Below are 13,230 nucleotides of genomic sequence, written 5' to 3' on the forward strand. Positions count from 1 at the left end.
TTTTGAATCCCCCATCTTGTTGGCTTGTTTTATGTATATTATCAGAGACTACTGCGTCCTTTGAAGGGGATCATTATGTCGTAAACACACCGATTCTGCTCGGGCAGTTTTCTCGGGGATGCTTGTGAGAACAAAGTAAGCCGAGGTCGAATTTTCCAAAGCTTATCTTCTTTCTGTGGTAGTTCAGTAACAATAAGATTGCCCTGAAAATGCAATAGATACACTAGTTTCTGAAAGCGTCTTCGAACCATTATATCGGAAAGCAGATTATGCCACATGTTTTTTTCCCAATAACATCGTACACTAGGCATTTGAGCCAAGCCCACTCACAAATAAATACCTAAAAGCTGCTCCAGCTCAGCTAGGGTAATGTCAATAGTTGTACACAATTTCTGAATACTATGAATATTAGTTTGTTGAACACAGAGTGTTTTCTGAAGTACTACAGAGGGGTGAGTACTTCTTCTGGAAGCTGCACAAATGGATGAATTTCTGGAGAAAAGTCACCATCACTCCATGACAACTCTGTATCTTCTGGAACATCCACAAGATTTACTGAATCAAAAACAGCCGACTCTTGCAACAGCTCCAGAGTAGAAGTTCCTCCACCGTCGTAGTATGTGCTACCGTTAGTCAGAATTTCATCATCATCCTCATCGTCAAGTTCATAAAAATCAGTTTTATCGGGATTATTTAGAACCTCAAGAATCGTTAACTGGAAGTAAAAGAAAATGCCTAAACATCACAATATGGACATTCATAAACGTAACCCTAAATGCCCACTGTTACACATACACAACGTGTTCGTTTCAACACTCCTAGGGTATTTCAACGTGCAAAACCAAAAGAATACAAATAATTGGTCCACTAGTAATTATTGAGAGAGAGAATATTTACTATTTATCTGATTAAAAGTGTATTATACACATAGAGGAGCCCACATACTTTGTGTGACGTGATGGTGACCAACTCCTGCCCTGGAGCACCTAAGAAGTTACAAATATGGTAAAGATAATATTTCTACAGTAGTTCCAATTATTCGTCACAGAATGTGCTGCATGGCTTGTATAAATGTGTAACAGTGGGCATTGGTGAATTAGCATTGGCTAAAGACCAGTAAAACCTGTACAAAACTTAAATTACATGTATGTAACCAGGATACTAGAGCTGTATGCCTCCGTATGACCCTAATTTCTCATTTCTTATCTTTGTAGTCCTTGCACGTGATACATGTTGGCGGCAGAAGAATTGTTCGGCAGTCAGCTTCAAATGCCGATCCTCTAAATTTTCTCAGTAGCGTTTCTCGAAAAGAACATAGCCTTCACTCCAGGAATCCCCATTTGAGTTCCCGGAGCATCTCCGTGACACTTATGTGTCGTTCGAACCTACTGGTAACAAATCTAGTAGCATGCCTCTGAACAGCTTCAATGTCTTCCTTCAATCCGACCCGGTACAGATCCCAAACACTTGAGCAGTACTCGAGAAAAGGTTGCACCAGTGTCCTATATGTGGGCTCCTTTACAGGTAAACCACTCTCTCCTAAAAGTCTCCCATTAAACCGAAGTTGACCACTTGCCTTCTCCACCACAGTGTTCTCACGCTCGTTTCACCTCATATCGCTTTGCAACATTACGCCCACATATTTAAACGACTTGACTGTGTCAACCAGGATGCTAGTATTACTGTATTCGAACATTACAGGTTTGTTCTTCCTTCTCATCAGCATTAACTTACATTTCTCCACATTTAGGGCTAGCTGCCATTCATCACACCAACTGGAAATTTTGTCTAAGTCTTCTCATATCTTCCTAAAGTCACTAAACTGACACCTTACCGTACACCACAGCATCATCAGCGAACAACTGCAGCCTGCTGCCCACCCCGTCCACCAAATCATTTATGTATACAGAGAACAACAACAACGGTCCTATCGCACTTCCCTGATCATCTCGTCTGCCAGTGGGATAAATGTCTTAACATGTGTTAATCAATCTACCCTTCTGATCTTCACCACTCTTGCATAGCACCACATTTCAAAAGCTTCTGTTCTTTTTTGGTTTGAACTGTTCGTGGTACACGTTTCACTTCTGTACAAGGTTTCATTGCAGGCAAATATCTCGAAGAGACTTCCTCACACCTAAATTTATTCATTGTTACCAAATCTCTTTTTTTTTTTTACAGAAATGCCTACCTCACTCTAGCCAGTCAGCATTTTATGCCCTCTCCACTTCATCAGTAGTCAGTTATTTAGCTTCCCAAGTAATGTAACTCATTTACCGCTTTAAGTGTCTCGTTTCCTAATCTAATTCCCCCAGCATTGACTGATTTAATTTGAGTGCGAGGGGTAGCCAAAACACCACTCTATATAATGGGACCTCGGAATGGTTCCATTCAAAAAACACTCACTACATAGTTGAAGAAGTTTATCTCACTGGTAGATAAGATAATGAATTTGTGTTTTATAGAACATTGTCAGCTGCTGGTGGATCCTCAACCACATCTACTCTTACACTTATTTGTCTGATTGAAACTGGTATCAATGCATATCTTTCTTCTGGTCATCTAAGATGTGAAATTCGTACAGTGAAAGAGCTGGGCTGTACGAAGGATGTTGCAGTGTTTCCCATTTAAATCACTGTAGCATAGTCTTCATTGGAATCGTAGTGTGGGGCCGGGCATAATCGTGCAATAGGATGTTTCCGTCCGGCAGCCCGAGTGCAGACGCCAAAGCCGACAGCAGAGACAGCCCACATTTCCTCTGCCAAAAAAATCCAAAGCTGTTCAGACACTCCTCCCTCGACTCCAGGGTCTTCCTGCTCGTCGAGTTGTCAGAGTGTGGAACCGCAATCGGTGCACAGTGTTACGAAGAGACTTTGTAGAAAGTGCGACACACGGTGAAGTCAAAATGCCTGGGAATTCTGTCGGGTAGAATCGTACTGTTGCACGATATTGCCTAGTCCCACACTTCCGATCCGACGAAGGCCACGTTTCACCTATTTCAGTGGGGAACACTGTGGCATCCTCTGTGCGGTGCAGATATTTCATTGTGTAATTTTTTTGTGTCTTTGGCGACCTGCAGAAAGACGTGCACGGGTGTCTGTCTCAGTCGGACGAGGAAGTGCGAGAGAGGGTGTGGTTGTGGATCAGTCAGTGGCCGACTGCATTCTGTGAAACGGCAACTGATCGTCTTGTATCCCAGTTGAAAACTGTGGTGATTCGTTTTGATCTGAACCATTCAGTGGTCCCGTTGTGGCAAGTACTTAGTTTTCATTTGACTCCCCTTATACATTCAGTTAACCTTTGTTTACTTTTGTTGGTACTCATTTTATAACCTCTTTTCTAGATACTATCCATTCTGTTCAAATGCTCTCCAGGGTCCTTAGCAGTCTCTTGCAGAATTAAAATGTCATTTGCTAACCTCAACATTTTTATTTCTTCTCCTTGAACTTCAATAACCTTTCCAAATCCTCCGCAGTTTCCTTTACTGCTTGCTCAGTGTACAGATTGAGTAATGTCGTGGACAGGTTATGACCCTGAGTCCTTTTTTGATCACTACTTCCTTTTCGTGTCCTTTGATTCTTTTAGCTGCCATTTGATTTCTGTATAAGTTGTGGATAACCTTTTGCTCCCTGTATTTTGTCCCTGCTATCTTCAAAACTTGAAAGAATGTATTCCAGTCAGAACTGCCGAAAGCTTTCTCCAAGTCTACAACATAAGTTGACATTTCTTTGGCTTATCGTCTTGAGAGAAATTGAGGACTGTGTTTCTCTAAAACATAATCTTCACCAATGTTTCCATTCTTCTGTAAATAAATTGTGTTCATATTTTGCAGACACAATTTATTGAACTAGTAGTTTGATTATACAAATGTCAGCGACTGTCTTCTTTGGAATTGTGATTATTACATTCTGAGAACATTTCGGGCGCCTCATATATCGTGTGCCTCAGGGGGAATAGTTTTTCCGTGGCTGGCTCTTTCGAGTATCTCATTAATTGTGTTGGAATGTTGTCTGCTCCAATGAACTTGTTTCGACGTAGGTCTTTCCGAGCTCTGTCGAATTCTTGCCTGTATTGATTAAATGTAAATAGAGATTTGTCCATTTCTGTGAACCAGTTTTCAAGGGATTTCAAGCTTGTCTTCAGATGGGTCTTGCAGAAGATATTTATCTTTGTAGTGCGGTGGGTACTGGCAGTGTGACAAAATGATACCGCCATGCTTTGTCCTCGATGACCTAGATCTCTGGATGTGACACCCAGAGATTTCTTGGGATTATGGGAAAGACCTTGCTTATGTGGGTCTGTTGCCAGAAACAAGTCCACAACTCAATATATGCATTTCTGATGTGCACGTGTCGGTGACTCTGCACTCGCTCCGAATGTACGGTGAGAATTGGATTATCGCCTAGATGTCTGTCAGACCGAGGGGAGTTGTATAGAACATATATGAAGTATGCTAAATAAAATTAAGTTTCTTTTACGTTTGCCATCATTCTTATTTGTGTATCACTATGCATAAAATATTTATAGTCACTATTAAACGGTATTTTCATTTTCAGTTTCCCTGTATTTATATTTTGTACTTATATTTAACTGATGATGCTTTTGGAACACAGTTCTGGTATCATTTCTGTGATCTCTTGTTACCAACTGCTGTCCCATATTTGAGATATTTATGACAATCTTTATGATTTTTATTAGTAGGTATACTTCTGGTATGTAGGTATGCTGGTAATACATGCCCACAACTTTTAATTGGATTTTGGTACTTCAGTTTTCCAATACTTTGTGGGGTGACAGTTGTTGTTATATTACGTATGTAACAATGATGACATCTTTAGCTGTATTTTTATGTGTTATTTTAATTGCAATTGATTTTGGTGTTATCTTACAGTCCTCAGGCCCCTGAATATAGTAAATGTTGTTTTTATTATGACTGTATGAAATACAGTGTCAAGTAATTCACGGTTACTTTTAAAATTGAATGTACATTAATTCTGTTAAACTAAAACAATTCCAATTTTCATATGTACATGTGAGCAGCAAAGTATTAAAACTTCAACAAATGGCAAGAGCTGTGTATAGTGTCTAAGCTACATCGTATTTATAGTTTTTCACTAAAGTCAGACCACCTGAATATTGTTTTCCGAAAAGAATATTTTTTTCCATTCAGAAGTTCCCTTTGAGCTCGGAAATAATTTCGTAATACTGTCGTGTTGCGAGGATCGGTTTTCTGCTCGTCTCCGTTAACTTCAGTCGGTCGTTAGTGCTTTACGAACTTCTGTCGGGGCACGAGGAGGTGCTCCGTAGTAATCCGTGCCGCTCGTGTGCCGACAGATGATAAAGCGCGAGCCCGGCAGCCTGGGGACGCGGCGCTGGTCGCTGTTCGGCCGGCTCTACCTGCGCCACCTCAACGAGCTGGAGCACGAGCTCAACGCGCGACTCAACCGCGCCTACCGGCCCGCCTCGCGCTACATGGGCAGCTTCACCTCGCCACTGCTCACCGTGGTCGCCAAGTGAGTCGCGCTACTCTCTGCTTAGCTCTGCTTTACTTTAGCTTAATTTAGTTATCTGCAGGTTTTGTGGATAACGATAGCAACCTCTTGATGTGATAGGCAATGAATCAGTTTTACATCTATAATACACTTTCTCACAGGAAAATACAGCAGAACTCTCTCTCTCTCTCTCTCTCTCTCTCTCTCTCTCTCTCTCTCTCTCTCTCCCCCCCTCCCCCCCCCCTCTCTCTCTCTCTCTCTCTCTCTCTCTCTCTCTCTCTCTCTCTCTCTCTCTCTCCCCCCCCCCCCCTCCCCCCCCCCCTCTCTCTCTCTCTCTCTCTCTCTCTCTCTCTCTCTCTCTCTCTCTCTCTCACACACACACACACACACACACACACACACACACACACACACACACAAAGATAAACAATAAATGGGATTTTTCTTCTTGAGCATCAGCTAGGAGCAGACCCACGCTTCTAGTATTGTTCGATGGGGTCATTAGGAGTGAGGGGAGCCGACTGTTACATACTTCTGTCGGCGTCATCAGTAACGCTCACGATGTTGGAGCAACAGGTGTGTTTTTCTGCTGCAAAGTGCATAATTATAAATTTTTTCCTCTTGTGAAGGAGTGCAAGCGACAGAAATTTCCCAGCAATTGACTGCACCATTTGGTGATTGAACTTCATCGTGGTTGTGTGTATTTGCTTGGTGTAAAGAGTTAGAGGAAGAACGAGGATGTGTGGAAAATCGGCAACACAATTACCTTCCTCGGACCAGCACCACGTGTAGAGATGTTCGTGCGGTTTGAGATATTCTCTAAGGTGATCGACAGGTGACAATACCGCAACATTATCAGGAAACATAAGTAGACTGCATGGAAGACAGTGGGGGTAAATTAAACTCTTGATGTAAAAGTGCATTGACATTTAACAAAATTAAGTAAGATTTTGTAATACACCTGCAGAGCAAACACACATTGCGCATTTGACCGAAGTTCCGTGGCGTCTGAAGCTTTCAGCTGTCTACTTTACTCTCGTAAACCCTGCAACAACAGCCAAGCAGTCGTCAAATCTTGCTGATGAAGACAGTGAATAAAAGCTTTGTCAGAGTCTCTTTTAATTGTGCCTGTCTGCAACTTGACGTGTCTTCTTTACGGTGAGCAGTAGTCTGTCTTTTCCTACATTGTTAATTTATTCACTGTGTTTGATATGCTGCGTAATCTGTGTTGTTGCTACGTATGTTTGCCTCATTGTATGTCTGTTTTCCCTTTTCATTTATTGTCTTTACGTATGAGTCTTGTTTTAGATTTTGTGTCTGGTTCATATAATTTTAGCACTATTTTGTAGTTGAAATTATCCTTTCGTGCTGTGTACTCTGGTGTTGTGAGTTCATTTCGTATTTTCTGTTAACCATTGATTTGAAAAGTGCATAATTGTATGAGTTTGGATGACATGAATTTTGGTTTATGGTGTTATCTATATCTTACTTATTTGTAAGTCCACAAAATGTATAGATTTTTTCCTGTTTCTGTTGTAAAGTTTATTTTTGGACTAAGGTGTTTATACTTATTAATTATTATTAATACTATATTAACTGTAACATCAACAGGTACATTCGACAATGGCATACTTGCAAAAACCTACTTGTTGTGGAGAAATATGGCCAGCAAGAGTCATGTTTTGAAAAATATGTATAGTCATAGGATGTTAACTGTCTTGAGAACTGATAAAATGGAAAGAGACTACCAACTGTCATCTATGGCATCAACATCTGAAATTCTTAAACTATCAAAATGTTTCTATGTGAAGATAAGACTATGTGAAATTTTTTTATTCTGTATAAATTATTTTTCTCTAGAACCCCCCTCCTGAATATTCTAAAAATTGGGTTGTACATTAGTTGGTCACTGTACTTACAGAAGGTAGAATCGGAGTGGGCAGTATTTTGCAGTGTAAAATTTCAGAAATTTTTATGTTATACCTAGGTACTCTTAAGGTAAAAAAAATCTGGGTCACATAAAAATTTAAATCGATTGCTGATGTTGAGTAAACGTAATGCAAATCATTATATCATAGTGAAAATAATTACTTTACATATAAGTGAATGGGAAACAACTGTTCATTTTGTTCAAGCACCTCATAAAAAAATTAGGTATAGAAATGGCTTTGTATATACATTTTTCTGTTTCTGATATTATTCACAAATTTTTATTGTCTTGTCATGATTTTACTTCCTTATCATATTCCATGAATTAAAATTGGTTACACTCTTAACAATGAACACTGCACTGTTGAAAAGGGTTCATTTGTTTTTTTTTGTGTTTTTCATCTGCTCCTGATTGAACTTTTGTACCTGAGCTGAAATTGCGCATGCATAAGGATGATCCAGTCGAAGCAATATTGGGGAAATGGGAACTGCACACTGATCTGTTGATGATGGCCACTTGAAAGAATTTGCCGGATGATGATGTGTCATAAAGGAGACGGTTACATCTTGCACCACATGAGAGGGTCTAATCATCTACCCATCCACTACAAAAGGAAGTTACTCACAATGAAGTTTGCTAATGCATACTGAGGTATCTGCCTTTCACACGCAGTAACAGTCCACACCTCATGGAAAACTGTTCTTGCAATGTATGTGCCATTCTGGGATAGAACCCAGCACTGACTTGACTGAATTCCAACCACTGGCTTCATAACAGACTACTGCTGTCCCTTATTTAAATGGAATTCCCCTAATGTATTTTCATTTGGAAGTAAGAGTTTCGTGTTTTGTAGTAATTTCAATATGGTTTGTGCATATCCAATAGCACCTCTTAAAGTATCAACAGCTTCATGCTGGAGATTAAATCTTGTTGTAAGATGTTTACAAAGACCTCCTACCAACTAACATGCACTTTTTCCATGACCTGTTGCTGAATAGATCAGTTTTTTGTCTTAATTTCTGTACAATATGTTCCAAGCTCATAAAGTCAAAAGCATTATTTAAAATGAGATGCTGCACCATCAGTCAAGTACACATTTAGGAAAAGAAGGGCCTCTAGATGCTATGTCATCAGTTATCATGCATACAGTATTGCAAGCTTATCATAGAATGCACGCAGACCTGCACGTTATAGGTGGCTGTCGAGATAGCAGTTTTTAGGTTTTGCAACCACACCACATTGGATGCACATGTCACTATCTTCAGGTTATGCAGCAAGTGTAACAACATTATACACTTTACAAAATTTTGAAGATGTTGCTTATGAAAAGTTGTTTCAGGTTTTTCGATTTTTATTTGCACACACTGTTTTCTCCTCGTGCTTTTTATCTCTCCTGGTCATTTAAGGGGGCATATATTTGGGGCTATAACAGAAATGTCAACATTGAAAGCAGCTGGCTGCGGTGGCCGAGCGGTTCTAGGCGCTTCAGTCCAGAACCGTGCTGCTGCTACGGTAGCAGGTTCGAATCCTACCTCGGGCACGGGTGTGTGTGATGTCGTTAGGTGTAAGTAGTTCTACATTTAGGGGGCAGATGACCTCAGCTCTTAAGTCCCATAGTGCTTAGAGCCATTTGAACATTCAACACATCTACTACTTCACACCCAAGAATATAAACATTTGCACCGTCTTCTTCAGTTTCACATTCCAATGACAGTGATCATTCAGGCGGTTTATCACTAAATTTCTTGTAGTGAGTATAGCAAACATTTTTCCTTTTCTTAACCACCACCTTCTTTTCTTTTTCATGGTCCACATATTTCACCCTTTCACTTTTGTGTTTCATCACTGACATTCTGTCTGACAAAGTTCAAATCAAACATAAAACTCTCTGCAGAATGATTCATGTGCAAGTTCTCACTCATTTGTTATTAACAGAAGAGAGCTGGAAACAGTGTTTCCAACACACATATTTGACACTAAAAAGTCAGTTATGGAAAATATACAGAATGTTGAAAAATTTCTAATGCTTTACAAAGAAAAATATTACTGAGTTTGATTCTAGTAACTACTAATACATTAACCAACCAATATGGTGTGCAATTTTCATGAGTTTTGTTATTAGGGTTTTATAGGAAATAATTCTTAAAGACTTGTAAAAACGCAATTTTTAAAATTTTTATTAATAAAATGTTTACATAATGCAAGTAGCTGAAACAGAGAAGATATTGTTTATAATTATATCAGTTGTATCTGGTAATATAATGAGGAAATTAGTGCTATGTGACTTTCCAAATTAGAAAAAAAATTAATTAAAAAATCAATTTTATTTAATTTTCTTTTTAAATCTGTAAGTTGAAAGGGAGCCCATAAGTGTGTGTGTGTGTGTGTGTGTGTGTGTGTGTGTGTGTGTGTGTGTGTTTTAAAGCAAGACATATGCGTGGTCTCCAGTACTTATGGTTTGTTAGTCTCTCTCTCTCTCTCTCTCTCTCTCTCTCTCTCTCTCTCTCTCTCTCTCTGTCTCATATATATATATCGAAGGACTGTACCATTTACAAAAAGCAAGATAAAATGAAACTATTTTATTTCTTAACACATATGATGTAGAGGTCTAAAATATATTTTTTTCCAGAGAAATTCATTACTACAGATTGGCATGTCCTGTATGATTTGAGATGAAATTGTCCATCAAGGAACCATCAGTGTGGTAGTGGAGGGAAGTAAGTGTAGGTGTGAGGGTGTAGCGTACCCTGGGCAAAACCTGGTCAGGTATCCCTCAGTAGCTACACCTCCACTGAATCTGGCTGACAGAATGACGGGCAGTATTATGTACTGCTATTAATACAGTCCATCGTGGAACCTTGTCGTTTAAATGCATTACTTGCACTTAAATCTCAGATGAATTAGTGTTTACGGACAGATGTAGTCTTGTGTATTATAATTGCAGTATACGTAATAGGATGGCCACATACTACTCTCGGGTGGTGTTGTATATGGTTGAGTACAGTAATATAAAACTGGAGTTCAGGTGTGGCAAACATACATGGTTAACAGTGTCACTAAATAAAGCTCTCAGATTACTGTCTTTGAAATCTGTCATATCAATATGAAAATGATGTGCACGAGAAGTAACTACTGGAGATCACTCCGTTGATAGTCTGTCTGATCTTAAAGCCACAGGTAACAGTAGACATTATTGGAACATTAGCATAGTTAATGAAATTAATTACAAGTTCACAGTACAGTTAATAATTAAAAGTGGTCACTGGATTATTGAATAAATTACCGAACTTGAAATCTATATACGTTTCACTGCTTTTCTTACTTGTAATTTATACTAAACTGTCTGTGGTACATTTTTCCGTATGAGCCCCCGTATTTGTTTTGTGAGTGATGGACGAGATAAGTCATCCTGTAAAACATTACTAAATGCCTTCACTGAAAACTGCTTAGAACAGACAGTTAGGAACCCCATTCATGATGGAAATATATTGGATCTAATGGCAAGAAATAGATGTGACCTCTTTGAGGATGTCCACATCAACTAAAACAAGCGTGCGCATATATATATATAAACACACACACACACACACACACACACACACACACACACACACACACACACGAGATAAAAATCAGTAGTATTATACCGCAGTGAGGAATTTGAAACTTTAAGAACAGGACAGGAGCATTTAGAGGAACTATGGCTCAAGTTCAGAAGAATAGTCTACCATGCACTGGGTAGATGCATACCCGGGAGAGCAGTTCATAATGGGGAGGACCCTGCACGTTACACGGTCACCGTAAAGAAACTTCTAAAGAAACAGAGATTACTATATACGAGGGGAGTTCAATAAGTAATGCAACGCATTTTTTTTTTTTTCTGAAACAGGGGTTGTTTTATTCAGCATTGAAATACACCAGGTTATTCCCCAATCTTTTAGCTACACAACACTATTTTTCAACGTAATCTCCATTCAATGCTACGGCCTTACGCCACCTCGAAATGAGGGCCTGTATGCCTGCACGGTACCATTCCACTGGTCGATGTCGGAGCCAACGTCGTACTGCATCAATAACTTCTTCATCATCCGCGTAGTGCCTCCCACGGATTGCGTCCTTCATTGGGCCAAACATATGGAAATCCGACAGTGCGAGATCGGGGCTGTAGGGTGCACGAGGAAGAACAGTCCACTGAAGTTTTGTGAGCTCCTCTCGGGTGCGAAGACTTGTGTGAGGTCTTGCGTTGTCGTGAAGAAGGAGAAGTTCGTTCAGATTTTTGTGCCTACGAACACGCTGAAGTCGTTTCTTCAATTTCTGAAGAGTAGCACAATACACTTCAGAGTTGATCGTTTGACCTTGGGGAAGGACATCGAACAGAATAACCCCTTGAGCGTCCCAGAAGACTGTAACCGTGACTTTACCGGCTGAGGGTATGGCTTTAAACTTTTTGTCGGTAGGGGAGTGGGTGTGGCGCCACTCCATTGATTGCCGTTTTGTTTCAGGTTCGAAGTGATGAACCCATGTTTCATCGCCTGTAATAATCTTTGACAAGAAATTGTCACCCTCAGCCACGTGACGAGCAAGCAATTCCGCACAGATGGTTCTCCTTTGCTCTTTATGGTGTTCGGTTAGACAATGAGGGACCCAGCGGGAACAAACCTTTGAATATCCCAACTGGTGAACAATTGTGACAGCACTACCAACAGAGATGTCAAGTTGAGCACTGAGTTGTTTGATGGTGATCCGTCGATCATCTCGAACGAGTGTGTTCGCACGCTCCGCCATTGCAGGAGTCACAGCTGTGCACGGCCGGCCCGCACGCGGGAGATCAGACAGTCTCACTTGACCTTGCGGCGATGATGACACACGCTTTGCCCAACGACTCACCGTGATTTTGTCCACTGCCAGATAACCGTAGACATTCTGCAAGCGCCTATGAATATCTGAGATGCCCTGGTTTTCCGCCAAAACAAACTTGATCACTGCCCGTTGTTTGCAACGCACATCCGTTACAGACGCCATTTTAACAGCTCCGTACAGCGCTGCCACCTGTCGGAAGTCAATGAAACTATACGAGACGAAGCGGGAATGTTTGAAAATATTCCACAAGAAATTTCCGGTTTTTTCAACCAAAATTGGCCGAGAAAAAAAATGTGTTGCATTACTTATTGAACTGCCCTCGTAATAGGTATAAAATAAAGCGTAGTGCTATAGATAGAGAAATGCTAAATGAAAAGCATTTAGCTGTCAAGAGAGCACTGCATTATGTCTTCAGTGATTATCATAGCAGAACATTGACAAGGGATCTTTCACAAAACCCAAAGAAATTCTGGTCATACGTAAAGGCTATTAGTAGCACCACAGTTTGTGTCCAGGAACTGAAATTGAGGGTAGCAAAGGGCAAAAGTGGAAATCCTAAACTCCATTTTCAAATGTTCTTTAACAAAGGAAAACTCAGGACAGTTGCTCCAATTTAATCCTAGTACCACTCAAAAAGTGAATAAGTATCAGTATCAGTGTCATTAGTGTTGAGAAATAGCTAAAATCGTAAAATTGAACAAAGCTCCAGGCACCAATGGATTCTATACTTAATTTGTGGCTAAATTAGCCCCTCCTCTAACTATAATCTGTCTTAGATGCCATGAACGAAAAAGTGAGCCCAGTTCTTGGAAAAAAAAACACAGGTCACACCCATCTACAAGAAGGGTAGCAGAAGTCACCCACTACACTGCCGACCAATATCCTAGACATCAATTTGTTGCAGAATCTTAGAACATATTCTTAGCTTTCACGTAATAAGGTACCTTG

At 40.1% G+C, this 13,230-nt stretch overlaps 1 protein-coding gene across 1 annotated transcript in view; it reads left to right on the forward strand.

Moving 5' to 3' along the window:
• The window catches only part of LOC126108378 (autophagy-related protein 9A), a 167,451-nt gene that overhangs the window by 76,556 nt on the left and 77,665 nt on the right, over positions 1–13,230 (forward strand). Inside the window, exon 8 of the mRNA XM_049913591.1 lies at positions 5,335–5,513. Coding sequence (XP_049769548.1) covers positions 5,335–5,513 — 179 coding nt within the window. The remainder of the gene's footprint in view (positions 1–5,334; positions 5,514–13,230) is intronic.

The sequence above is a fragment of the Schistocerca cancellata genome, chromosome 11, assembly GCF_023864275.1.
Source record: "Schistocerca cancellata isolate TAMUIC-IGC-003103 chromosome 11, iqSchCanc2.1, whole genome shotgun sequence".
Classification (NCBI taxonomy): domain Eukaryota; kingdom Metazoa; phylum Arthropoda; class Insecta; order Orthoptera; family Acrididae; genus Schistocerca; species Schistocerca cancellata.